The sequence below is a fragment of the Lynx canadensis genome, chromosome C1, assembly GCF_007474595.2.
Source record: "Lynx canadensis isolate LIC74 chromosome C1, mLynCan4.pri.v2, whole genome shotgun sequence".
NCBI lineage: Eukaryota > Metazoa > Chordata > Mammalia > Carnivora > Felidae > Lynx > Lynx canadensis.
The window spans coordinates 34,375,003-34,402,288 of NC_044310.1; the positions used below are offsets into that span (position 1 = coordinate 34,375,003).

General features: G+C 49.1%; 2 protein-coding genes across 8 annotated transcripts in view; one reads left to right on the forward strand and one right to left on the reverse strand.

Moving 5' to 3' along the window:
* Positions 1–6,305: 6,305 nt before the first annotated feature.
* Positions 6,306–14,986, forward strand: DMAP1 (DNA methyltransferase 1 associated protein 1). 2 transcript variants are annotated; one of them, XM_030324771.1, is made up of 11 exons: positions 6,306–6,358; positions 6,531–6,680; positions 7,233–7,324; positions 7,590–7,785; positions 12,720–12,878; positions 13,007–13,174; positions 13,431–13,616; positions 13,746–13,817; positions 14,121–14,193; positions 14,331–14,626; positions 14,871–14,986. In XM_030324771.1, exons 2-11 carry the CDS (start codon positions 6,576–6,578, stop codon positions 14,928–14,930), a joined length of 1,407 nt encoding a protein of 468 aa, XP_030180631.1. In that variant the 5' UTR covers positions 6,306–6,358; positions 6,531–6,575; the 3' UTR covers positions 14,931–14,986. The 2 variants fall into 2 exon arrangements, with proteins under 2 accessions (XP_030180631.1, XP_030180630.1); XM_030324770.1 differs by having other exon boundaries at positions 6,318–6,387.
* A 405-nt stretch (positions 14,987–15,391) lies between these two features.
* Positions 15,392–27,286, reverse strand: part of ERI3 (ERI1 exoribonuclease family member 3) — a 127,241-nt gene continuing 115,346 nt past the window's right edge. For 4 of the 6 annotated variants that reach the window (XM_030324777.1, XM_030324776.1, XM_030324775.1 and 1 more), the window contains one exon: positions 15,393–15,921. In XM_030324777.1, coding sequence (XP_030180637.1) covers positions 15,839–15,921 — 83 coding nt within the window. In that variant the 3' untranslated portion in view covers positions 15,393–15,838. Of the gene's footprint in view, positions 15,922–26,270; positions 26,369–27,286 lie in introns of those variants that run through there. The other 2 variants (XM_030324774.2, XM_030324773.1) reach the window with 2 other exon arrangements.

The following is a 27,286-nucleotide window of genomic DNA, read 5'->3' on the forward strand; positions in this document are numbered from 1 at the left end:
GAAAAAATTAAAATGTAAACATACCAAAAAGATGAAAGAAAATAGAAGGAAAAAGGTATACCATGAAAACAGCAAGCTTGTGAAGGCTGGAGTGGCAATAATATCAAATAAAGTATAAGACAAAGACTCTTACCAGAGATAAAGATATTTCATAATAATAAATGGGTCAATTCACCAGAGAGATATAACAATTATAAATGTGTATATGCCTAATAACAGAGATTCAAAATACATGGAACAAAAAAAGGACAGAATTAAAGGAAGAAACAGATGATTCCACAATCATAGTGAGAGATTTTAACCCCCTCTCAGCAATTGATACAATAGACCAAAAAATCAATAAAAGCAGATTATTTGAACAATACTGTCAATCATCTTGACCTAATTAATATTTACAAAACTCTATACCAAACTAAATGTGTCTACACCAAATGTGTGAGACACACATTTTTAAAGGTATACATGGTATGTTCACCAATGGACCATATGCTGGGCCATAAAACAAATCTCAATAAATTTAAAAGGATTAAAAATGTATAGAACATGTTCTCTGGCCACTGTGGAATTAAATTAGATATCAATGATCATAAGAGACCTAGAAAACTCTCCAATGTTTGGAAATATAGTAAGCCACAGAGTTCTAAATAATCCATGGATCAAAGAAGCAATCACAGGGAAATTAGAATGATAATGAAAATGGAACATAATTTGCAGGATGCAGCTAAAGCAGTATTATGGTGAAACTTACAACATCAGGTATTAAGAATGGAAAACCCCTTACATTCTATCATGGAATGCTGACTTGCATCCCCACCTTTATGGTTCAGGGAATGGGATCATTCTCAGTTCATGTCAGGCAGTTCCAGTCTCATAGGTTTCGTGGTCAGGCATTCAGTTTCTTCGAGGCCCAGGTGTAAGCCAGAAACTGCTTCGCAAGTGGCAGCCAGTCATTTGTAGTCGGGATCACAGCCTTACTTCAGAATCCTGGGTGCCCAGGCTCTGATTCTCCTACTGGGATTGCTTGAAGGTATATATAAGATCTTTGTCACAAAATACTTCCCAGACCATTGGGTCTGTTGAATAGTCAGGCCCAATTGCTAACACAGCTTGCACGGCGACCTGGATCCACTGGAGAACCCCCTTTTTGAGCCAGGATCCTCTCTAAACTTCCAGGTTACCCGGTAAATGAGCCAGAGCAACATGCCCAAATGTCGTACATGTGGCCTCCAAACCCAAAGAGGACTGCCGAGCTTTGTAACCCTTTCTTTGAGGTGGGTGGTACAAGGTGTGATGTCTTGCCTCTGACTTTGATTCTGATTTATTTATTTAGTTAATTTAGAAAAGCAAAAGAGTTGACTCGCAAAGAAGTTTGTAAAGGACTCCAGACTTTAGAAGGACTGGCTCGCCAATAAAAACATCTATCTATCTATCATCTATCTATCTATCTATCTATCTACTTTTAAGTTTTATTTTATTTATTTTGAGAGAGAGAGAGAGAGAAAGAGAGAAAGAAAGTGGGGGAGAGGCAGAGAGAAGGAGAGAGAGAATCCCAAGCAGGGATTCAGGGCTTGAATGATGCAGGGCTTGATCTCATGACCGTGGGATCATGACCTGAGCCGAAATCAAGAGTCAGACACTTAACCCACTGTGCCACCCAGGCACCCCCAAACATGTATTTAAAAGAATAAAAATGTCTTAGATTGAGTGGTTATAGCAGAACTACTACAGACTTGGTGGTTTAAACAGAAACTTATTTTATCACAGTTCTGGGAAGACTGCTTTGCCAAAAGCAAAAAACAAAAAACACACAAAAAAACCAGAACCTTATCATAGTTCTGGGAAGACTGCGCTGCCAAAAAAAAAAAAAAAAAAAAAAAAAAAAAAAAAAAAAAAAAAAGAATTAGAAGCCAAATGGGATCAAACAGTCTGGAGTGACAGAGTGAGAGTGGAGTGAGGGAAGGAGCCAGGAATACACTCTGGAAAGCTGATAACTGTCGGTAGGAAACCGGCCAGGGAAGGAGAAGAGAGATACATGCAAGAGTGAGAATTCCAAGAAAGTTGAAATGGTGAGGGGAGAGAACTCCCGAGAGACCCGGAGTATGTGGAGGTGAGGGGGCCAACAGTAGTCTTTTCCTTTGTGGCAGATGGGGCAGGAGTGCCCACTCAGCTGCAGGTCTGGAAACTCGGTGCTGGGGATTTGGGGGCTGCCCAGAGAGCCCCCCAAGAAGGCCTCACTCCACTATCAGATTGCTTGGTGTTGGTGTGGCTTGTGTCCTTCAGCCATTCTCAGAAGTCTTCATCTTTCTTGATCACAAAACTGGTCAGGGACCACACAGTCTCCATCAGAGCCCCTGTCCCCCAGCTTCTTGCCCCAGACTTCCTGGTCCCAGCCAGTTCCCCACGGGCTTTCCCCCCCGGTGGCTCTGCCTGAAGTCTTGGTGCCTTAGGAAGGCAGCATCTTGATCAGGCCTAAATGGCAGCTCCAGTTCCTATCTACTTTGTTTCTTCTTATTGAGGAATAACTTCCGTACAACAAAGTGAACAGTTCTTTTTTTTTTTTTTTTTTTTTTTTTTTTTTTTTTTTTTGAGAGGGAGAAAGAGAGAGAGAGCGTGCAAGCACCCAAGGAATGGAGTTGGAGGGAGGGGAAGATTCAGAGGGAGAGAGAGAATCCCAAGCAGACTCTGGGATGTCAGTGCAGAACCTGAACGGGGCTCAATCTCACAAACCACGAGATGATGACCTGAGCCGAAATCAAGAGTCAGATGCTTAACTGACTGAGCCACCAGGCATGCCCACCAGGCACGCCGAAGTGCTCAATTCTTAAAGGTACCAGCTGAAGGCAGCAATCGTGTTTGTCTTTACTGCAGTATACTCAGGGCTAGCACAGGGCCTGGCTAGAGGGCTGCACTTCCTCCTTTTCTTTTTCTTTCAGTTTTATTTATTTGAGTCATCTCTACACCCAACATGGGGCTCAAACTCACAACCCTGAGATCAAGAGTCGCATGCTCTTCCACCTGAGCCAGCCACGCACCTCGAGTACCACACTTCTAAGTGGCTTACAGTAAGCACTAAACAATTTGTAGAGTGAATTAATGAACAAAGCTGAATCAATTTACATTCTCATCAACAGGGTAGGCTGGTGGCCACTTCAGTAATACCCTTGTCAAGAACAGGTATCACAAGTATTATTTTATGGTTTTACCCTCCCTAATAGGCAAAAACTGGGTATCTCATTACAGTTTTTGATTTTTCATTTATTTGAATACCAGTGATACTGCATGTTTAGCTGTCCATTTATTGGCGGTAGCACTTCTGTGACTTTCCTAATCACGTTCTTTGCCCATTTTAAAAAGTGGAAAAATTTTCAATGAAAAAGACTGAAGTCTTACCATTTGCAACAAGGTGGATGGAACTAGAACGTATTATGCTAAGCGAAATAAGTCAGTCAGAGAAAGACAAATATATGATTTCACTCATATGTGGAATTTAAGAAACAAAACAGATGAACCTAGGGAAAGGGAAGCAAAAATAAGTTAAAAACAGAGGAGAAAAACCCTAAGAGACTCTCGAATACAGAGAATGAACTGAGGGTTGCTTGTGGGGTATTGGGTGGGGGGGGGTGGGTTAAATGGGCGATGGCCATTAAGAAGGGCACTTGTTGGGGCGCCTGGGTGGCTCAGTCGGTTAAGCGTCTGACTTCAGCTCAGGTCACGATCTCGCGGTCCGTGAGTTCGAGCCCCGAGTCAGGCTCTGGGCTGATGGCTCAGAGCCTGGAGCCTGCTTCCGATTCTGTGTCTCCCTCTATCTCTGCCCCTCCCCTGTTCATGCTCTGTCTCTCTCTGTCTCAAAAATAAATAAACGTTAAAAAAAAAATTAAAAAGAAGGGCACTTGTTGGGATGAGCACTGGGTGTTATATGTAAGTGATGAATCACTGGGTTCTACTCCTGAAACTATTATTACACTATATGTTAACCAACTTGGATTTAAATTTTTTAAAAAGTGGGAAAGTTTGTCCTTATAATAAAATATATTATATATAACATATTATATGTAATAATATAATAAAAGTGGGAAGATATTCTTTATAATTAACCTGAGCAAGACCAGGCCAGATTGAGATGTTCTGGATCTTGATCACATCACATACAGACTGCCTCCCCTCTCCCAGTTTCTTTTGTTTGTTTGTCTGAAGTTTATTTTATTTTGAGAGAGAGAGAGAGAAAGAGAGAGAATCCCAAGCAGGCTCTGCATTAAAAAAAAAAAAAAAAAAAATCTAGGCTGTGGCCAAGAAAGGATATTTGATTGCCCATAGGATAAAACCTAAACTCCTTTCTATGGACCACGATGCCTACCTCTGATTTCAAGTCTTCCTATTCTCCCACTCCTCACTCATCACCCAACACAGCGGACTTTTTTTTTCTTTTTAAGTTTATTTATTTATTTTGAGAGAGACAGCACGAGTGGGGGAGGGGCAGAGAGAGAGAGGGAGAGAGAGAATCCCCAGCAGGCTCCATGTTGTCAGTGCAGAGCCGGACACAGGGCTCTAATTCACGAAGCCACAAGATCATGACCTGAACCAAAACCAAGAGTCAGAGGCTTAACTGACCGAGCCACCCAGGCGCCCCTGGACTTTTTTCTTTATGTGCTTTTTACATATAGAGTTCCTTCCATTTTAGGGATGTGAGACTTGTTATTCCTCCTGTCTGAAACATTCCTTCCCCAGGTATGCTGTGGCTATTTCCATCATTTAAACCTCAGCTCAGATTTCAAGTTTCCAGAGAAACCTTCCCTGACCGTACTACATAAAGTAGTCCCTCATCCTATTACACTATTTTATTTTTTTCATAGCTCCTGTCACCATCAAAATTTACACCGTTTCATTGTTTATATGCTCAGTGTTTCTCTTCTTTCACTAGATATAAGCCCTACCATGAGCCATTTGTCTCTCATTCACCCACTGCATCCCTAGAGCCTAGAACAATGCCTGATACATACATACATTTATGTACCATGATTCTCATAGAAATAAATCTATCAGAGGAGATAGATACTAAACAAATAATTACACAACCAACTACAAGCAGAGTCAAGTGAGGCAGAGGTGTAGGACTCCTTCCCATTGCTCTTTCCACTTCTGGCTCCAAGGGCTATTCCCTTCCCTGTGGGCAATTTCTGCAGCAGGACCCTGGCTTCTTCTAGACACTGTTTAGAGCCCAGAGGATTCACCCAGAAATCAGGTCTCAGGAAAAGGGTAAAGTTTCTACCTCCAGGCCCAGTTCTCCATAGTTTTGGGGTCTAGGTAGGCTTGAGGCTGCAGCTGCTACACCCCTGTCCCCTCCAAGCCAGAACAGGCTACCACACTGATAGCTAACTTGTGCAGGCTGTCTGCTCCTCTAGTCCCTGCTGGGTTCTTTGTCAGGCCTTGGCTTGGAGTCTGGTTTCCTTAATGTCTTACCAGGCCCTGACTCCATCCTCCATGCTCATTGGCCACGTGTCTTCCATGTTTGCAGGCTGGTTTGCAGAGGCTGAAGTTGGGAGCTGTTTACCCTGTCCCTTCCGCCCTTCCTCAGGGCCTCCAGTTCTAGATGTCTCTCTCTCCAGGGAGATTAGTAAGTTTCTTACTTTGAGAGAGAATTCTTCCAGCTGCTCCCTGCTCAGGGCCATATTCTTGGGCCTTTTGGTAACCCACTCTAGTGCAGTTAGCTCCCGGACTGGTGATGTTCTAGGGAGCTGGCTCCAGGAAATCCCCAGGAGAGGGGAGCTCCATCAGAGGAGGTGCAAGTGAGGGTCCAGACCTCACTCCATCTTGGCAGCCATCCTGGGATGCTCCACCTTGACTAGTTTATCTCTTCATCTCCGACGCTTAGCACAGTGCCCGGTATGTACTTAGGAACAAGGGCCATTAATACTACTAATTAATTTACTACAAAAAAATTAAACGTGCCAGGCAATTTGCTGTTCTGCAAGGATTATCGGTGCTTCATTTAAGCAGGTACCATTACAATTTCCATTTTACAAATGAAGAAACGGGTTCAAAGGAATTAAGCGACTTCCAAGGGACAAAGCTCTGCGCTGTTTTTATAGCCCGAGATGCAACAGAGCGACATAGAGGGCAAATGCCAGAATGCAGGCAGCATCCGAACACTGGCCACCCCGTGGGAGCCAAGGCCGGTGATGAACCACCCCCTTCCCCGGGCTTTCACACTGGGATGCCAGCCGGCTCCATTTCTGCTCAGCACATACCGGAAGTGTTCCTGCCGGCCGCGTTTCGAATGCGCACGACCGGAAGTTTCTGTCCGCGGCTTTGCGGGGCTAGGGGAGCAGCGGCAGCGGCAGCTGGGGAATCGGGTGTGGAGGTGCTGGGGCTTAGGAGGCAGACGGGGCCGTAAGGGAGACGCAGGTGGCAGGACGCAGGCGGAACCCCGATCGGACCCGGACTACTTTCCTCCTAGCGGCCCGCCCCTTCACCCCGCCCTGCTTGGGGCTGGAGTGGCTCCGCCTCCTGATCTGAGCTGTGTCCCTTCTCAGGCACTGACCCTTGACCTCGGGGCGCTCCTCCATCTCTCAGACACGATGGCTACAGGCGCGGATGTGCGGGACATTCTAGAACTTGGGGGCCCAGAGGGGGATGCAGCCTCCGGGACCATCAGCAAGAAGGACATTATCAACCCGGACAAGGTAGCAGGGGTTGCCTGAGAGCCTTGGGTATTGCGAGTGAAGTGGTGGGGAGGAGTGACAATGGGAGAGAGATGGGGGAGATGGTGGGGTGCTGCACTTCTAGTGAGATGGGCGGTAAAAGGTGTGACATAGGGGGCAGAGACTATGTGTTACCTTTATGACATGGGGCAGAGGTGGTAGGACACCCATGGGAAATGGTGGGGACCAAGAGAGTGTGGCACTTATAAGAGATGGGAGACCACACAAGAGTGTGACGCTTGTAGGATATTGGGGGGGGGGGGCAGTGGCACCAAGTCAGCGTGACATTCTGAGAGATGATGGGAAAGTATTTTCTATTCTGACAGATCGGGGATCTACTCAGGTGAGGAGGTGGGGTTGGGGATGGGAATGACTTGCTCCAACTAAGGGTGCCCCTGTGAGTGGGTTTCTCTGTTTTCATAGTGTGTCATTGTACCTGTAGGTGCTGTTTGGTTCAGGGATTGAGCTGGGCTAAGGAATTTTAAGGGAAGGGAGTCTAGGTTGTGGTTTCTATCTTGTGGTTTCCGTTCTCAGAAAAAGTCCAAGAAGTCCTCTGAGACACTGACGTTCAAGAGACCCGAGGGCATGCACCGAGAGGTCTATGCACTGCTCTACTCTGACAAGAAGCAAGTATTAGAATCCCAAGTCCCCCAGGCTCTGGTTCCCGACCTATCTGCATGTCCCGATCCGTCTGCATGGTTTTCTCTGCCAGTTCGCTCTCCGGCTGCCCTCCCCAGCCAGGGCTCCTGCTTACTTAGTAGGATGCAGGATTTGCTCCGACTGCTCATTCTAGGACGTGACTTCCTTGCTGTAGGGTAGATCAGCTTGGTCCCAAAGGCTCCCTACACACTTTCTTACTCTGACTTCTCATCTCTCTGAACCTTGCTGCAGGGATGCACCCCCACTGCTACCCAGTGACACTGGTCAAGGTTACCGCACAGTGAAAGCCAAGTTGGGCTCTAAGAAGGTACGGCCCTGGAAGTGGATGCCCTTCACCAACCCAGCCCGCAAGGATGGAGCTATGTTCTTCCACTGGCGACGGGCAGCTGAGGAGGGCAAGGACTACCCCTTTGCCAGGTTCAATAAGGTGAGCCACCACCATATGGACATAGGCCAAGATTGCTCACCCACTCTGAGCTACTCACATGACCTCTCAGCCTCCTGGGGTTGGCTCCAGAGGCACATTCAGTCTTTGTTTCAACCATCGTTACCCACTCAGTCCACGTGGCAAATACCTGCAGGGTGGGATTTCGTGGGTCTCTTCTGCCTGTGGGATCCTGTCCCTTCCTGGACCTGATCTGGTTTTTGGTGGCTGCTCTTGGCCCTTCAAATGTCACTGTTCCTCAGCTGTGTCCTTGTCTGTCTATACTTTCTCCCTAGTGTATCTCATTTTCTTTGAGGCTCCAGTTGCCTGCTGTATACCAGTGATCCCACTTAATATCTCCAGTTCAGAGCGATATCCAATCATTTACTTAACGTCTCTCCCTGAAAGCCCCACAGGTACTTCAGATCAAGTAGGTACCCTTGAGCAGAACTTATCTATTTCCTGTCTTTCTCACCCCAAACCCATATCAGTTAATGGCACCACTATCCACCCAGTTGCTTGGGAATGGGAAGTTTCCCACCCAGAAACTCGGGAATCATCCTTGACTTCCCCTGTATATTCTCCAATTATTTCAGTCAACAATAGGACAGGGAGGTAGGGAAAGACAGATAGCGAACATGTAAGCAAATAAATTCGATTCTTTCAGATTTGGGCCATCAGTAAATTGAAACCAGGATATGAATGGGGTATGAAATGAATTAAAGAGCGAACTTATAGGCATAGGGGAGGCCTAATTTAGATAAGGTGGTCAGGTTGGGCCTCTCTGAGAAGGTGACATTTGAACTAGATCTCAGTGATACATTTAATCATTGAGTCCTGCTGATTTTGTTTCCATAATAAACCACGTTTGCCTTTGTTCTTCATCCTCTGTGCTAGCACCCTAGTCCAAGCTGAATCATCTGTGGTCTAGATTACTGAAGCTCAGAGCAGGGCCTTACCCACACTCCACCAGCCAGTGAGAGGCAGCTGGGCTAGACTAGGATTTCCTAAGCTGTTGTTCAGGCCAGTATACAATATAGCGTCACAGTCCCTGCAGCCTGGAGCAGCCTAGATTTGGGGCCTAAAAGCACTAAGGGCCTAATCCCGGGACTTCAAGTCCCAGCTTCTTCCCCCTCAGCCCAGTGTAGCCAACTGTACGTGGACAACTCTGCCTGAATGGCTCACAGGCTTCTTAGACTGAGCACATCTGGGTGTGAGCTATCATTCTTGCTTCCCCCTTCCCCCCAGGAGATCTGATTTTCTTCCGTATCACCAACATCTCAGCCTCCCGCCTCCCCCCCCCCCCAACCCCCCACCCCAGGTCTGGTGGAGAGAGAGGCTGGAAGTGTAGGATTGAGAAGGGACAACCAAGAGGTGAGGTGTTGAGGTGATAGGTGGGAAGGTTGGATGAGATAATTTGAGGAGAAGACAGAAGAATGTTCATTTTGTATTTGATAAATGCTGCTCCATGCCAAGTCAAGCCCTGTGCATTGAGGACACAGAAATGCACCAGAAACCATATCTGCCCTCAGGAAACTCTGCATATTGTTGGGGAGGACATGAGGAGAGGCACAGGCAGTTACAGTTTGGTGCGATATGTGCTATTTTGGGAGGACCTGAAGGCCATGGAAACTTCCTGGAGAACTTAGAGCTGGAATTGAGTCTTAAAGGACGTCACCAGGCAATATTAGGAAAGGAGTGCAGTGACTTTTTCAGGCAGAGGGGCCAGCATGAGCAAAGGCATATATAAAAAACCAGTCATATGCATGGCATGCTGTAGGCATTTCCCTGTTGGTGAAGCCTAAAGCCCAGGGTAGGACATGGTGGAAGGTGAGGCCTGAGAGGTCAGCAGGGCCAGGCCAGGCAGGGCTTGGCAGCCAGGCTCAGGACTCTGGGCTTTGCCCTGACATCTTTGAGTAGCTGCTGACAGGGACAGAATGCAAGTTGGGGAAAGGGGCAAAGGGAGAGAAAGAGAATCCCAAGTAGGCTCCATGCTCAGTGAGGAGCCTGATGTGGGGCTCGATCACAGAACTCTGGGATCATGACCTGAGCTGAAATCCAGAATTGGACACTCAACTGACTGGCAACCCAGGTGCCCTGATACTGACAAAGTTTTAAGTAGAGTAGTGTGAGGATCTGATTTGATGCTTAGAAAGATCATGGTGACTACAGATGGAGAGGGAAGCAGAGTAAGGTGAACTAATGATGTTCCCTCCAGTACTGCCAGTTGCTGGGGTCCCGCTCTCAGTCCGTGGCTCTCCAGCTGCTCTCTTACTCACGCCCAAAACACAGGAGTGAGCGTCTTTCCTCACCCCTCACATCCAGTTGCCGAGTCCTGTGTTTTTTAACCTAAAATTACATCTGTGCCCTTTTCTTTACCTTCCACTGGTGCTGTTTTAGTTCAGTCCTCTTCACTTCTCACCTGGATTATTTCCAACACCTGTCAGCAGGTCTTTCAGGCTCTTGTTTCATCCTGTCCTAAATGCTGCAAGAGTGGTCTTTATAAAAGAGAATCGTGGTCATTTCACTGTTCTCTTTCAAAGTAACCTCATTGTCTCCTGTGACCTCTTCCCTGACCAATGTTTGTCCCCAGGCTGGATCAGATGTCACTCACTACATTCTAGGCATATCTTTGTCATCAAACTGTCCACACTGGACTAAATTATTTTTTTCAGCTGAACTGTGAGCGCTGAGAAGGTAAGGCCACTGTCTATCTTATTCAGCACTGTGTTCCCAGCATAGGTCTAGCGGGCCCATGATAAATATTTATTGAATGAATGAATGTCTCCCTCACTTTGTGAGCTCCTTGGGAGCAGGCCTGCATACACAGTTCCTACGGATTTTTTTCTTTTTTTAATTAAATGTAATTAAAATACATAGGAGGGATATACTTAAGCAAGCCTGGGAAATGAGAGAGACTTCCCAGAGGAAAAGATCGAAAGGATGAGAAGTTATCTTCATAGAGGAAGGAATGTGGAACTGGGGATGCATTTCAGGCAAGAACAGCAAAGGCTGAGGGGGAGAGCCTAGCATGTTCCTGACATTGCTAGTCACTTGTTTGAAACTTTGGATGCATGAGGGACAGTAGCTGCAGAGAGAGGCCAGGTCATCTACACGTGTTTATTGGTTGATTCTGTAAATATTCATTGATACTTAACAGTGTGCCTGGCCCTGTGCTGAACCCCAAAGATAGGAAATGAACCAGACAACCCTTGTTCTTGAGGAGTTTGTGACTTATCTAGAAGGCACTTTTATCTTAGTTTAGTGGAGAGCTTTTGAGGGGTTTAGTACAAGGTAGTTGGGTGACATGATTGATACATATTCTAGAATAGTGCTTCTCAAATTATCTGTGATGAAGAACTTTAAGAAAATATTTACAATCCATCAGAGTCTGATAAAGATAGTAAAATTACAAGAAAAGACAAAATACAAGTCCACGTTTCTTCATACTAGGTTCAGTAGCATGTGACTTCTGTGAAATTGTTATAAAGGTTTCTAAATGCCGACTCTCGATTTCCATACTTACATAGACTAGTGGGACCAGTTTGCAAACAGCACAGGTTTGCAGGCTGTCCTCTAAGCAGTATTAGAGAGATCACATCTTGGCTGCTGATGGAGAATTGCTTGGGGGAGGATTGAATAGAGGCAGAGAGGTCAGTGGGGAGGCTGTTTTTCTGATTCAGGCAGTGGTAGTGGTGGTCTAGACTGCGATCTGGCTGTGAAGATAGAGATTCTGGAGGTAAAATCCACAGATTTGTGGAAGGGGAGGGGTCAAGGGTCAGTGGGGAGGCTGTTTTTCTGATTCAGGCAGTGGTAGTGGTGGTCTAGACTGCGATCTGGCTGTGAAGATAGAGATTCTGGAGGTAAAATCCACAGATTTGTGGAAGGGGAGGGGTCAAGGGTAAAGATGGGAATTAAAAATGCTTTCTAGGCTTCTGGCTTGGACACCTGTGTTGGCTGATGGTGACATTGACTGAGAACTGAACTGGAAGAGATAGGAGTTTGAGGGAAGGTGATGAGCTCAGTACTGAACACATGTATATATTTTTATTGAGTTATAATCAATATATACTGTTCATTTCAGGTGTACAGCATGGTTCATATTTGTACATACTGCAAAATGATCACCACAATTAGTCTGGCTAACACCCATCACCTGAACATATTCAGTTTGAGGTGTATGTGGGACATCCAGTAGGATAAGTGCAAGAGGCAGCTGCATATAGTGTCTTGAGAACAGGTTCAGAGCCAGTGTGGTTTTTGATTAGAGAAAAGGGACTTCCCTAGTCCAGCCTGACATTGACTCCTTCCTGGGGAAGGAGTGGCGGTGGTGCTTTTTGTCCCTGAGAAAGGTCTGGGGGTTGGGCTATGGCAGAGGGGAGGCAGGGGCATGTACAGGGGTGCATCTGTTGGGAGAAAGATTCAGGCCCCTTTTCCTAGAGGTAAGTGACCTTGGCCTGCTCTGGGGGAGCTGCAAGTCTCATTGTCACCACTGGGTGGCAGGAATGCTTCAGACAAATGTTCCAATGGACCAGGGGATCCTGGGCCTTTCTCTGTGGCTCTCTGCTCTACTCCAAAGTTAACCTTTGGACTCCACAGAAGCACTTACATGTGGGCCCCTCCCCTTAACCATGAGGACTGGAGCATGCATCCTGTCTGTTACCGGGGCTCTGGTGCTGAAGGCATGGTGAAGCTGCTTCGGGACTGAATCCAGAGGTAGGCTGTCATCTTAGAGCCTGGCAAGTTCTAGTCGAGCAGTTTGTTTCCTCACTTGGAAACATCATTTCCAGGCTGCCCTGTGCAGGGGCCTAGGAAGAGGGTTTTGCTTCGGTCCAGTTTAGAGATTGGCAATAAACAGGAGGGGCTGTGATCACAGGAGGCTGGAGCCCACTGGATGTGACATGATGTGTCCTCCCTCTGTCCCTCTGTGCCAGTAGACTGTGCAGGTTCCTGTGTATTCAGAGCAGGAGTACCAGCTCTACCTTCACGATGACGCTTGGACTAAGGCAGAAACGGATCACCTCTTTGACCTCAGCCGCCGCTTTGACTTACGTTTTGTAGTTATCCATGACCGGTATGACCACCAGCAGTTCAAGGTGAGCTGGTGTCATGCATTTGCATGTGTGTCCAGACCCTGGGCCTGGAAGGCCCACTGCCTTTATGCTACGCCTTCCATATGCTTCTGGGTATTCATCCTCCCTTCCTGCCATGTCTTTATCCTCAGAAGCGTTCTGTGGAGGACTTGAAGGAGCGGTACTACCACATCTGTGCTAAGCTTGCCAACGTGCGGGCTGTGCCAGGCACAGACCTCAAGATACCAGTATTTGATGCTGGGCATGAGCGGCGGAGGAAGGAACAGCTAGAGCGCCTCTACAACCGGACCCCTGAGCAGGTCGGCCCTGAGCCTCACTGCCTCTCTTTCAGGTCCTGAAGCCCTTTGCCTCCGTCCTGCATGCCCTCATTTCCCTCTTCTGCAGGTTCCCTGCTTCCCCACCTATCCTCCCTCAGGAGCCGCTGTCCCTGCTTTTATAGCTTTTCCCCTCCCTCATGGTCCCTTTCCTCTCAGAGTCCCTTACAGACAGCTCAGTGCCCCTGCGCCTCACTCCCCTGGGCACCTGCACACACTTCATGGCATCTCGCTTTCCCAGGTGGCAGAGGAGGAGTATCTGCTGCAGGAGCTACGCAAGATCGAAGCCCGGAAGAAGGAGCGGGAGAAGCGCAGCCAGGACCTGCAGAAGCTGATAACAGCAGCAGACACCACTGCAGAGCAGCGGCGCACGGAACGCAAGGCCCCCAAGAAGAAGCTACCCCAGAAAAAGGAGGCCGAGAAACCGGTATGGAGATGGAGTCAGTCCAGCCCAGGGTGGAGGGCTCTGAGAGCACCTAGAGCTAGCAGGGTGTTGGGACTAACACTGGGCCCTTTCCCTGCCACGCCTTGGTCTCCATGACTTCTTCTCCCCCAGGCTGTTCCTGAGACCGCAGGCATCAAGTTTCCAGACTTCAAGTCCGCAGGCGTCACGCTGCGGAGCCAGCGGGTACGTGCCACTTCCATCACGGTGCTTGGGCCCTGGGCTCTCCACAGCCCGCTTGCTGCAGCCGTGGGGCTGGAGCACCAGGCGGGGTTGTGCCATGTGCTGCGGAGAGAGATCGCGGGGACGTGGCCGGGCTGAGGTCAAAGCACTTGCGCCCTTGCTATATTCCACTTGCCAGCTATTTCCTTTTCTGATGCAGAGCTGCCTTCCCGGGGTTAACTTCTCTTCCACTCCCCTTTGCCTTTGGTTCTCCCTCATCCTTAGCTACTTGTGGGGGAGAGGGCTTAGCAGTCTGGGTCATTGCAGATGAAACTGCCAAGCTCTGTGGGACAGAAGAAGATCAAGGCCCTGGAGCAGATGCTGCTGGAGCTTGGTGTGGGTGAGTGGGGGCTGGGCCTGCAGGACCTACCCACCCAAGGCTGCCAATCAAGGCTGGGCAGGGGAGGGCATTTCCTGTTTCTGGCCTTCCCGCCGCACACACTGGCTCTGCCTGTGCCTTCCACCCACCGCCTGCAGAGCTGAGCCCGACACCCACGGAGGAGCTGGTGCACATGTTCAACGAGCTACGGAGCGACCTGGTGCTGCTCTATGAGCTCAAGCAGGCCTGCGCCAACTGCGAGTATGAGCTACAGATGCTGAGGCACCGGCATGAGGCCCTGGCCCGGGCTGGCGTCCTAGGGGGCCCTGCCACGCCAGCATCAGGCCCGGCCCCAGCCTCTGCTGAGCCAGCAGTACCTGAACCTGGTCTTGGCCCCGACCCCACCAAGGACACCATCATTGATGTGGTGGGCGCACCCCTCACGCCCAACTCGGTAAGAGCCTAGATAGGCAGTGGGGAGCATGAACAGGCCCTGCACGTGAGCGAACACACGAGTGTGTACAGACCTGCTCCCTCTAGTGCCCGCAATAGGAGTGGTTACTCCGATGGGTTCTGAGACTGAGGGTAGGAGTGGGTGGCCAGTGGGCATCGCCTTCCCTGAGAGTGTGAAACACATGCACCGAGTGTGAATAGAGACTTGGGAGCCATTGACCCCAACACCTTCTGTGTCTTCTCAGAGGAAGCGACGGGAATCGGCCTCCAGCTCCTCTTCTGTGAAGAAAGCCAAGAAGCCATGAGAGGCCACACGGGGTGTGGGTGATGCTGCTGTGTAAATAGAGCTGCTGAGTTGGACTGGGCTGCTTCCTTTTCCTTCCCACCACTTGTGATGCCCCTGGTTGGGAGGGTGGGCAGGAGGGGTCACCTCACCCACTCCACGGAGTGGCATTGGGACTTGCCACTATTGAGGCCCTTAGCAGCCCTTTAACCACTGCGGTTTTATCCCAACAAATGTACTTGGTTCTATACTCAAGATGGTTCACACACAGCAGTGGCCTCAGATACCAGCAACTTCAAACATTGCCATGTGCTCAGACAGCCCCTGTAGCCCTGTGACTATTCAGTGAGGGTCTCACAGGTGCTCCAGTGATTGCCATCCACACTGGTGGCCTTGAGCAGAGCAGCCCAGAACATGCTCTAACCTTTGTACGTATTTTGACAGCATCAGGCACAGCAGCACCTGGTCCACACACACCCAGAGCCTCGTTTCCCCGACTTTATTCAGTGGCACGTTCACAGCGGGGATGGGGGTAGACACAAGGTGGGGCCTGATCTGTCCTGGAGCCCTGGGGGCACCACACACCATGCACTACAGATGGGAGGGGGCACAGGGGCTTGGTGGCCCCGGCAGAAGCCTGTGTACCAGGGAGGAGGCGGTGAGTGCCTGGGTCCCCCTAGCCCAGGCCCACAATGGGAGGGGCTAATACTGGGCTGAGGTTGGGGGGTTGGGGTGGGGGCCACAAAGTGTCTGCTCCAGAGGGGCCAAGTGGCCAAGCCCTTACCCCGGGCACAAGCCCACAGGGCAGGCTGGGGGACACTCTGGATGTAGAGCTGTGCCACTCTCCCTTTTCCCCTCTGGTGAGGGAAAGGAGGGTTCTGGGCTGGGCCAAGCAGCTACCCTGTCCTGCCCCATCCCGTCCTCGGCCAATCAGAACGGCTTCGATGTCTGCTTGAAGATGAAGCCTTGATACGCAAGTGTCTTCATGATGTTGGCAATGTTCTTGCAGTCATCTAAGAAGAAGAAGAGAAGACATTTAGATGGGCCTCAGGTCGTTTCCCTCTGTGCCCGTAGGTGCCCTTACATGGGTGGCGATGGGGAGCAGGGTCAGACTCAAGAGCCACAGGCTCCAAAAGAGGGAGGGGGGGGGTCCTGTCCCCTGGTGGCAGCATCTCCAGCCTCAGGCTGGGCTGGGTGATACTGGGCCGGCGGGAAGCCTGGTCTCAATGCTGCTCAGTCCCATAATTCATGCTGGAAATTGGCCGGCATGTCCCGCCCCGGCCCCAGCGGTGATGTATGGGCGCCGTCGCAGTAAGAAAAAGGCAGAGTAAATGTGTAATTTCTCCCTTGACGGCCCCCGGCCGCTGGGCGATCCTTCTTGTTGCCGCCGCGTGGGGACGGCCCGTCCGCCACACTCCGTCTTCCCGCCACCCGCCTTGATGTCTCCATTTCATTACTGTGCGGCCATTCATCACGCCCACGGCCAGGGTGACTTTGCCGGCACTTGCGTGTGTGAGAGAGATGTGGCCTGGGCCATAATCACTGGTAACAAGGCACAAGTCTTGGCACTTTTGAGCTGGGTCCCTGGGAGACCTGCTCTGGGGCCCAGGCTTGTGTGCTCCAACAGCAACTTGCCTGGGCACTTGCTCCTGTGCAGCCAGTGGAGAGGGCCAGCTTTGTGGTCCTTTGATACTCTGGCCAGCGATCTTCTACTAGACATGCATGTGTACTCAATCTAAACCCTGCCTCTAGCTGTATCTAAATGTCTGCACCTGCCAGACCCTGTCTCAGCAGTTTCTCCAGTACTGGTCCCTGTAAGAATCTCCATGCTCAAAACTCCTAGAACCGTGGCAGCTGCAGGAGCCGGTACTCCAGGGCTTCAGGATCATGGACATGGGCCAGGACTTGTTTTAACACCACCAGCAGGAGGTGCAGCTGCCCAACACTTGTCCCTCTACATAAAGCCAAGGACACAAATGGCCCAAGTGCCCAGGGTTTTTCTGTTCCATTGCTCAGAGCAGCAGCCAGATCCCCATCCCTTCCACCTGCTTCTCCCCTCATCCCTCTCCCACCTCCCATAGATGCTCCTGGGCCATAACTAGGACCTCAGCCGCTACCAGCCCTCATGGGATCGATGCTGTGATTGCAGAAACATTATACTTCGATGTCATCATCAGGTGTGGGGCTGTGATAAGGTCAAGGTGGGGTCAGAAGGCCTCAGCATCTGTCAAGGGCCAACCCCTTTCATTAAGCACCTCCAGCCTGCCTTTACTAGAACGTTAGACTAGGAAATGGGGCCCAAAAAAGCTAGAAAAGGACTGTGGGAATGGGAGTCTTGGTCAGCCCGGGGCCTGTGTCACTAGCCAGACATGACTCTGTAGGCCCTGTTTAGAGCAGAGAAGTCACACAGGGTCCCGTCACATAAGACCTCAACATGAATGTACCCATGGGGGATTGTGGACATGGAAAGGTGACACAGGCCTCAGACACCTTTTCCCTCCAGGGACTCAGGAAACCATGAGGGCTGGTCTGAGGCAGGACAGTGGGAAGACAGATGGGTGGATAGTGGCGGCCATGGCAACTCCAGACGTGACCCATCCCCGTGGTTTATGGGCCGGACACGCGCCCCGCTCGGCTGAGGCCCCGTCATTTGTCTCCCTTAGTGTGTATGCCTGTGCCGGGGGGCGGGGGGGGAGGGTGGAGGGAGGGGCTGTGATAGGAGGAGTGAGGCAGCTGACAGAAGGGGAAGGGGGCAGGAAGATCTGGGTAGGAGGGGCAGGGTGGAGATGGGGCAGGAAGGGCCCCAGGAACAGGAGGGTTTATGATAGGGTCCAGAGGCTATGACGGTACTGTCAAAAGGGCTATGATAGGGTGCTTTTCTTCCCAAAGAAGTCTGGCCTTGTCAGCGCACCTCCAATCCTTCCTGTCTCCTGCACTCTGGGGACCATGGCCGCTGTGCATATTAAGAATAAGTCCCCTCGTTATCTGCAATTACCCAGCGGCCACACACCTCATTTCTTCCAGCAGAAAAGAAAATTAGTTTTCTATTGACTTCATCTGGCTCCTCCCTCATTGCTGGACAAATTGCTCAATCTGCCTCCCCTGGCCCAAGTGATGTGCCCAGCCCCTCCCCCCAGGCCACCAGCCATCCAGTGGGCAAGCACTAACCTCCCACCTGTGCTGGGCCCCAGTCTGTCCTTGACCTCCCCACACTTGACACACTCACTGGCTGGCTTCATCCACCCCTGAAGATCGCTGTTTCCAGCCTACACCTCTCCTGAGTTCTGGAACATCTCTTTCTAGATATCCATACAAACTCAAAATGTTCAGTAATGAACGAATTTCCTTCACCACATGTCTTCACTATCCCAAGAAACCTGAAAATCAGGCTTGACACTTTGCCCTCTCTCTCCCCAAATCTCAAGTATAAACTGTGGATTTTATCTTCTTGTTCTGTCTAATCATCTACTTCCCTTCATTCTGGCAGCCACCCCCCAGTGTAGACCCCCTCCATCTCTTGCTCTTGCACAGCCTGTCTTCTTTCTTCCCCCTCTAATCCATTCGCTTGTAGCCCAAGTGATCTTTCTTACACAAATCTGATCACATCCTTGTCTCTTTAAATCCCTTCAGTGGCTCCCCCTGCCCTCAGGTTCAAAGCTATACTCTTTAATATGACTTAAAGGTAAAGGCCCTGTAAAAACGGGTCCCTGCTCTCACTGGTCTTACCCCTGCCATTCTCTATCCCCAATCCCTGTTCCAATCTCAAGGAACCACTGTTGTCTGAAAATGACAAAGTGGGTTTTGGAATCAGAGACCTGTTTCTAGTCTTAACTTTGCTCGCTGGTTGTGTGCCTGCGGCAAGTGCTTAGTTTCTTTGAACTTCAGGTTCCCCTTACTAGGGGTGATCATGGGCTACCTTTGTTAACTGTGAGTACTGAGCAGGTGATACTCACCCCCCCCCCAATGTCTTTGTACATGCTTTATGTTTGGAATATCTCCTCTTCTTGAAGGGAAGGCAAGGATGCTAGTTTCCTGGATGACCCAATGGTGAGAAGGTATACACTGTACAATCTATGGCACAGATGACATAGGAGCCAGCGCACTTGATGAAAGCAATTGTCATTCACTCCACAGACTCTGACTGACTACTGACCCTGTTTACTGAGGATTCTGGAGTCTAACTTGTTGTAACTGGTCCACTACAACAAAGAAAAAGAGATCCAGATTGGGGAGGACACTTGTTTCAGTTCACCAAGTCAGTGGTATGGCAGTTATTGGCTTCCAGCCCAGGCTCTTTTTCTAGCCCTTGAAGCCTTTCTAAGAGCCAGTGCAATCTCCTGATCAGTTTAAAAAGTCAGTAGTACAGGTAGAAAATGAGGCAATGGGGCAGAAGCTAAGAGACAGATCTGTTTTTTTTTGTTTTGTTTTGTTTTTTTTTTTTGGGGGGGGTTTGTTTTTTTGTTTGTGTTTTTAGAGAGAGAGGGGGCACAAGTGAGCAAAGGTAGAGAAAGAAAGAGAATCCCAGAAGGGGCAGAGAGAGACAAGTGAGGCTTGCGCTCACCTGATGAGGGATTTGAACTCACGAACCGTGAGATCATGACCTGAGCTGAAGTCAGATGTGTAACCGATTGAGCCACCCAGATGCCCAAATCTGGGGCTTTTAACAGGCCAGGAGTTCAGCAAGAGACAACAGCAGGGTGAGGCTGATGACAACATGGCCTCTAGGAGAGTCCTTAGCTTGAAGCCCTGGGGCCACCTGGGTCAGCAGCACCCCCTTCTGGCTCCTCTCACTGAGGTGAGCTAATGAGGCCAGCCTGAAGCTGTTATGATAAGGGGTTGGGGTGGAGGGGACACAGTCTTGTGCCCACAATGGAGGCCTCCAAAGTAGGTTTTCCTTACCTCCAAATTCTAGAAGCCTAACCTGTTTTTATGTTCCTGTGAGATCATCAGCTTGTGACAAGATGATCTTCTGTTTTGGGCATTAACATTCCTTTTTTTTTTTTTTTTTGAAGTTTATTTTTGAGAGAGATTGAGAGAGAGAGAGAAGTGAATAGAGAGGGGGGCAGAGAGAGAGGGAGAGAGAATCCCAAGCAGACTCTGAGCTGTCAGCGCACAGCCCGACATGCGACTCAATCTCACAAATGGTGAGACCGTGACCTGAGCCGAAATCAAGAAGAGTCAGACACTTAACTGAATGAGTCACCTAGGAGCCCCTTGGGCATTAATATTCTTAATTTTTTAAATGTTTATTTATTTTTGAGATAGAGACAGAGCATGAGCAGGGGAGGGGCAGAGAGGGAGACACAGAATCCAAAGCAGGCTCCAGGCTCTGAGCTGTCAGCACAGAGCCTGACACAGGGCTCGAACCCACGAACCATGAGATCCTGACCTGAGCTGAAGTCGAATGCTTAACCGACTGAGCCACCCAGGCACCCCAGGCATTAATATTCTTAATGCTGGAAATATTTTTATATTTCCAAGACTATAAGGTGAGATGTGCAGCAGCTTAAATCCCTCAGGGAGGTGAGTGGGCGAGTACCTAACAAAGGATAAGCTTGCTGCCTGGGCTCAAAGGTAGTCAAATACCTGCTTGGCAAAGCTGCTAGTGGAAGGGTGGCTCAGATGACTTAGGACACCTAGTGAGAGCTTACACAGGGCAATGACCTGAGGCTGACGTGCTCTAGTTAGCTGCAGTTGTCTGAGAATTGAACAGTACAGGGCAGGAAGTAGGGCCTGGGCCAGGGCCACCCTCAGGAGGGAAGGGGCCCTGTTCAAGGAGTTTATTCATGTACTCATTCGTTCAGCAAATACACACTGACATTTCTGTGTGCTGGGCACACACAGGCCATGCTGAGTCACAGGACTGGCTGCACAGACTCACTTGCTCCCTGCCCTCAAGGAGCTCAGAGACAGACCTGTAAGTGGTGGGGTGTGAGCAGTGCTATGGGAAAAGGCAGCACAGAAAAGGCACTAAGAATCAAGAAAGGGTTCCTGGGAGGATAAAGCTAGGCAGAAGTAGGAGGCATGTGGGAGGCACTTGCCAGCAACCTGGGGTTGAAGTGGGGAGGTAGTCTTGAATAGTGAATAGCACGGGCACACTGCTGGAGGGGAAACATAGAGTGTCCCAAACAACTTAAGTCAAGTGGGCAGGTGGGGATGACGAAGAATAAGAGGCAGGAGAGTGGCAAGAGCTGAAGCTGGCAAGGTTAGCAGTGACTGGCCAGAAGAGACCCTGGAGACTGGATGGCAAGCTAAAGAGCTTGAGTTTATTATTCTGGGAATGATGGGGAAATACTAACATGCTTGAAGGAAGAGGAAGACAGGGTTAACTCTGAAGGCATAGACACCAATTAGCAGACTGTACTATGTCCAGACCAGAAATGATGGCCCAGAATCAGGCCAGCAGCAGTGGAGATAGAGGTGGGGATATATCCATGATATGGAGAAGTGGACAGAGGCAAGAGAGTTTTAGGAAACAGAATGAATGAGCAAGCCTTGATGAGGGAATCAGGATGTAGGGGTGCAGGGGGGTGAGTCTAGGATCTTAGTACCATTCATGGAGATAAGGCAAACCAGAGGTGGTATAGGTTTAGGACAGTGATGACCTTAGTGTTAAATCTTGAGATTCCTATGGGACATCTAAATGTATTGGGCATTCCTTTACAGCTTCTAGGCTTTGTATCTCGCTTAAAAAGGCCTTCCCTATCCCAGTGCTATTAGAAAACTATCATATATTTTCTTCTAATACTTTGTTTTTATATTTAACTTTTTAATCTGTCTGGAATTTACTTTCGTATATGGTGAGAAATAGAAGATCTAACTTTACTTTTTTCCCTAGTGGTCAGCCGCTGTCCTATCACCATTGATTGAACTGTCTACACTTTCCCCACCCTTCTGAAATGATGCCTCTATTATATATACAATTCCCATACGTGAGTCTGTTGGAGCTAGGAAAGAGAATGAACACAAAATGATCAAAGAGGCAAAATGGAGTGGGAGACATCAGGGGCAACAGGGTGACAAGCTGCTGACCTTATAAGGCTGCAATGCAGTGTGGCCTAAAGGAAGATTCAGACAAACCTGAGGCCTCCTGTCTAAAAAGCTCAGCCTGGTAACACACTTTATTAGTGATCTCCAGGAGCTGGTGAGGAATGGGGCCAGAGCCCATGGAGCAGGGACCAACAAAGACAGGGTGGGGAGAATAGAACTGGGAGCAGGAATCTTGGTAAGGATGAGAGAGCAAGAACCCTGGTGTATTGATATTCTAGAACCTCATTTTGCCACGACATCCTTCTGTTTGGACATCTTGGCAAGCATCATGCCTGGGAGCAAAGGGCTAATGGGGTCAATGCTGGGCCTGCTTGACACAGGACAGTGAGATTAATAAGTCCTCAGCCCCAGATGGGACATACTTATACTAAAAAATTATTTGTTGTTTGCCTGAAATTCAAATTTAATTGGTGTCCTATATTTTTATTTGCTAACTGGGCAACTCTATGCTGGGGGCCAGCATCTCAAGCTACAGCTGGGTACAATTCAGGTTACAACAGCAAATGGTAGTTTAGAAGGAAGATAGGAGCCAAGGCAGTGAATTTAGGACTGAACCAGAAGAGGGCCCCTGAATATCCTTAGATTCTGGGTTCGAATCCAAACTCCATCACTTTAAAACTATGAACTTGAAGGGGTGCCTGGATGGCTATTGGTTAAGTGTCCGAGTCTTGGTTTTGGCTCAGGTCATGATCTCACAGTTTGTGGGTTTGAGCCTCCCGTCTGGCTCTGTGCTGACAGTGCAGGGTCTGCTTGGGATTCTCTCTCTCCCCCTCTCTTGCTTGTGCTCTCTCCCCACCCCCCCCCCCAATAAATAAATAACCCCCCAAAAAAGTAACTGTGAACTTGAGCAAGTTACCATACTTTTATTTCACCTCTCTGTCTTGGTTTCTTCTTTTCTAAAATGGGAACAATAATGATAATTATAGTAACTACGTCCCTCAAAGGGTTGTTGAAAAGATGAAATGAGTTTTTATTTGTGAAGTACTTAAAACAGTGGCTGGGTTAGTGATTATTATTGTGGTTGCTATTCCAATAATACCCAATAATAATGTTATTCCAGCAGTAATACTGATATCCCACAACCCCATTCCTTGTCCCAGACATGGCCCACATAGTCCCCTGGGAGCCCAGACAGGGCTACCTTGGCCCACCCGACACCACTCCCAGATATAGACTCCTCTCCCCACAGACACGGCTCCCATACCTCCCTCTGCTTCCCGCAAGGCAGGGCCCTTATAGCCTCAACTCTAAAGTGACCCCTTCTTCCAGCCCCTCCCTGCTGCCCCCTCCACCCCACCGAGGTGCCTGGAGGTGCCACAGGGCTGATGGTGAAGGATGACGGTGGTTCCACAATAAGGGGAAAAGGCAATTTCATCTTGATTAGCAGGCGATTTCTCTCTCCGTAATAAGCGCGCTCCAAATAATTAGCGTGTTTTACGTAATAATGAAATTACAGAAATGCAGTCCACTTATTCAAACAACTCACCATTACCATATTTTTAAATATTAGACTTAATTAGAGTTTATCACTTCAGAGAAGTATGCGGACCGAAGATGTTTTTAAAAAAATCCTCATAAAGTGTTTATTAAGCGCTGGTAAAGCTGGGATAATGATGTGTTTGGAAATTAAGGCAATCAAACACTTACCGCCGCTCCTGGAGGCCGGGCATGGAAATGAGGCCATTACACGCCCATTACCCGCCAGCTCACAGCCACTTGGGGGGCGGGGAGAGGATGCGCCTGGCCGAGAGGGCATAGTGCCCGGAAACGCTTGTGCCAACATCCCACAACAGCCTGGCCAGTAAGCAGGCATCAAAGCCCTTATGTCACTTACATCACATTTGGCTACTAGGAGCCCAACTCACACTTGGCCAGGCAAATGGACTGGATTGGTCCCAAATGCCAAAGAAGACACCCAAGACCAAATCTTATCCAGACTCCCGGGCCAGGCAGGACCTGTCACCTCCATTCAAACCCTAGTGCAGAGTGGGGACAGGGCCAGCTTGGGTAGCCAAGACAGGTCAGTGAGAGGCAGAGCCTGAGGAAGCTATAGATCCAAAGCAGGTGACCACTTCCAACTATGGGCCACACAGGAAAGGGTAGCTATAGTCCAGGGTCTAGGAGGGAGCTAGGGAAATGTGTCAGGAGCCAAAGATACAGAGGAGCAAGGGTCAGGCCCAGGAACACACCTGGGGACAGACCTTCATCAGGGAAAGCAGGCAAGAAGGGTGGTGGGAGAGGGGCTGGTGGCTCTAGGCCCCATTTATCGCAGTGAATAACTAATTCCAGAATTTATAGTGCTGGGTTTTTGTTCTGTGGCCATTTATATCTGCGAGGGGAGGAAATGAAGAGGCAGCACGGACGCCACATCTTTCTGTGTTATTGCTTGTCTGCCATTTGCAAATCATTATTAATTGTGGGCCCTGGTGGCGGGCTGGGTGGGGGCCGGGCTGGGTACATCCACATAGCTCTTCATCAAGGACCCCAGCCGCTGCCCCAGAGAGCCAATTACCCCACCCTGATTGGGATCAGATAAAGAGGGAATTTTTACAAATTAGGGAATAAATAGAATTTCCACACAGGGCGCGGGCAGGACCTGAGAGGCTGTAATGAAAAACCATCCGTCACCATCAGCGCGGCCTGGGCACGCAGCCCCGGCACTCCCTCCCCTTGTGGGCCCGCCCTAATGCTCAGGGGCCTGGGCGTACAGGTCTAAGGACATCGCTACTCCCCTACCCCGGGCCCAGAAGCAAGGAGAGGACTTCTCTGTTGGGGCGTCTCTACATCCTTTGGGCTGAAGAGGCCTAGGCCCCAGCTCTGACACTGTCCCTACTGCCTCCTCTTCCTTTCCCTGTCTGCCTCTCCCTCTGGATCGTAACAAGGAAGAGTCTCAGGTGGTCACGAGACAGGCCAGAGTTGGGGACCACGGGGCAGAGACCACATCCATGCCCCTACAGCTATGGCAGCCCTAGGGCAGAGCCCCAGCCCTGTGGACCACTCACTCTGGGCTCCCATTAGCGCTCCTCCCCTTGGATCATTAAATATGTATATCTTATTACACGCCTTGTTAGAGTATCGAGCTCTATTGACTGATGATAAATCCTGAGCCTCGTCCTGGCCATAAATTTATCTGGAGATGATGAAGACTCAATAATCTAGTCAGGCAGATAATATCATCGGGCCTTAAAAAAGATCATTACATTATATGTCAGAATTAAAAGTGAAATACGCCAGAGTAACAGGGCGGCTGTTCTGGCCATGACAACGGGTGCCCGCCTCCCCCACTCATTCCCAGCCAAGGCCCCATCCAGACAGAGGGGCTGAGAAGCCTCACCCTCCTTCTGACTCTGGAATACTACAGCTGGAAGTGCCAGAGGGTAGTCAGATAACAGCCAAGTGAAGGGGACCTGGATGGGGAGGGGCAAGGAGAAGAGGCAGCTACCGAGAATAGTTGAGCACAGCTGCCATTACTGGCAGCCATCTCTGCCCCAACCAAGCTTCCATCTTACCCTGTCCCTAGGGGTCTCCTGAGGGACTATCTTCTGAAGGTCCCTGAGTGGCTTTAATAGGAAGGTGATGGCCTTACCCCTTTCCAGAGTGGCCTGACCAACCAGGGTAGATTTTTTTTTTTTTCCAAAATGGGAACATTGGGATACAGAGAGGTTAGGCTATTTGCCAGTATTGCCCCAGTGACCTGGCCCCAGACCTGTGTGCCAGCAGCCTATGTGAAACCTTACTTGTGAGCATGTGCTATCAATCCAGACCCTGGCTACCTCCTTCTCAAGAGACCTGCTTGTCCTAGCCTCTATAACCTGTCATTTGAGAAACTTGCTGCCAGTCTCTTGGTTCTTTGACCTCAGCACTAATGACCATTTCTACTGTATCTTATTTCCACTCATTTCCACAGTTACACCCTCTACCTTTTTAACATCCTCCACTGCTCGTCCTTTGAAATATTAAATTCAAATCTTCCTAGTTACTGGCAATAATACACTTTTCTTTCATCTCACTGGAACCTTGAAACATTAATACCTCTACTCTTTCCAGATAAACCACCCACCTCCTCTCTTCACTTTCTCCCCTACTTTTGACTGCTCACCCAATAGCCATTCCCTTTCTGCCAACCTGGCAGAACTCACTCCTCCCTCACACGACCAGGGTGAATCTTCTGTGTCTGAGCCACTTGTGAAGATCCTATCCCTCTTGCCGGTCATTGGTTTAGGGGTGGCCTTGGGTTCTGGCTACTGAGATGTGAGGGTAAGTTTGCTGAAAGACCTTCAAGGAAAACTTCACTCTTATGAAGAGAAACATGAGGAGGAAATAGTCCTTTATATTCTGCTGGATGTTTTCATGTCTGCCCATAATGTCTGAGACTGCAGAAGCCATCTTCCAACCGTGAGGGGAGTTAGCCTGCGAAGAACATGTTGAAGATAAAAGAACAGAAAAATGGAAAAAATCTGGGTCCTTTATGACATTGCTGAGATGCTGAATTAACTAACCCTAGCATCATCTTATGTCTAAACTTTTGTGAGGTAATAAATCCTATTATTTAAGGTATCTTGCACTGGGTTTTCTTTTTCTTGTAGCCAGAAGCATAGTAACTGATATAGAAGGTACAGACAGGAAAGAGAATGATATAACAAATGCACCTTATAACATAAACTTAGCTAAAGGGAGGAGGGAGGGCAAAGGGCAATGAGGGCGCTGTCATTTCAAGCCAGGAAGTTGGTTACTCCTGTTATGCTCTCTTGAAACATATGACCAAATTGTTTCCTGTTATATCTCAAGACACAGGCCATGTTACTACTAAAAAGGCTAAAGAGTCAAGTTTTGATGGGAACCCACGTGAAAACAGAGAGGGGAAGAAAATACAACTTAATGAAGAAAAATTTTTTATGTCTGTGGCTTGCAATCTAAGGTGACTAAAAGTCCTACAGCTCCACAGAGTCATCAGGGGCTCAGACTTCTTTCTGCCCCTTTCAGCATGTTGCTTCCAATTTCTAGGTTATCGTATGGTCCAAAATGGCTGCAGGTGCTCCAAGCATCACATCCACATTTTAGGAAAGAGGAGGAAGGAAACAGCAAGAATAATGTATTTCCTGACTGAGTCACTTCCTCTTAAGTACTGTTCCTGAAGGTCCCACACAACGCTTTTCCTTCTATCTCACTGGCCAGAACTCAGGGACATAACCCTATCTAGCTGTATGAGGAATTAAAAAAATAGCGTTTTAACTGGGTACACACTACTGCCCCTACAAGGGCTCCTCCATTCAGTGAGGAAGGAACACAACGGATATTAGGTGTGTACTAAGCAGTTTCTGTCCTAGC

What these genes read in the sequence shown, in the direction of transcription:
- DMAP1 (XM_030324771.1), top strand. Translation starts at nt 6,576, where the DNA reads ATGGCTACAGGCGCGGATGTGCGGGACATTCTAGAACTTGGGGGCCCA. An exon ending in ACAACCGGACCCCTGAGCAG is followed by an intron (nt 13,175 to 13,430) that starts GTCGGCCCTGAG and finishes TCGCTTTCCCAG; the next exon opens with GTGGCAGAGGAGGAGTATCT. An exon ending in TCACGCTGCGGAGCCAGCGG is followed by an intron (nt 13,818 to 14,120) that starts GTACGTGCCACT and finishes GGGTCATTGCAG; the next exon opens with ATGAAACTGCCAAGCTCTGT.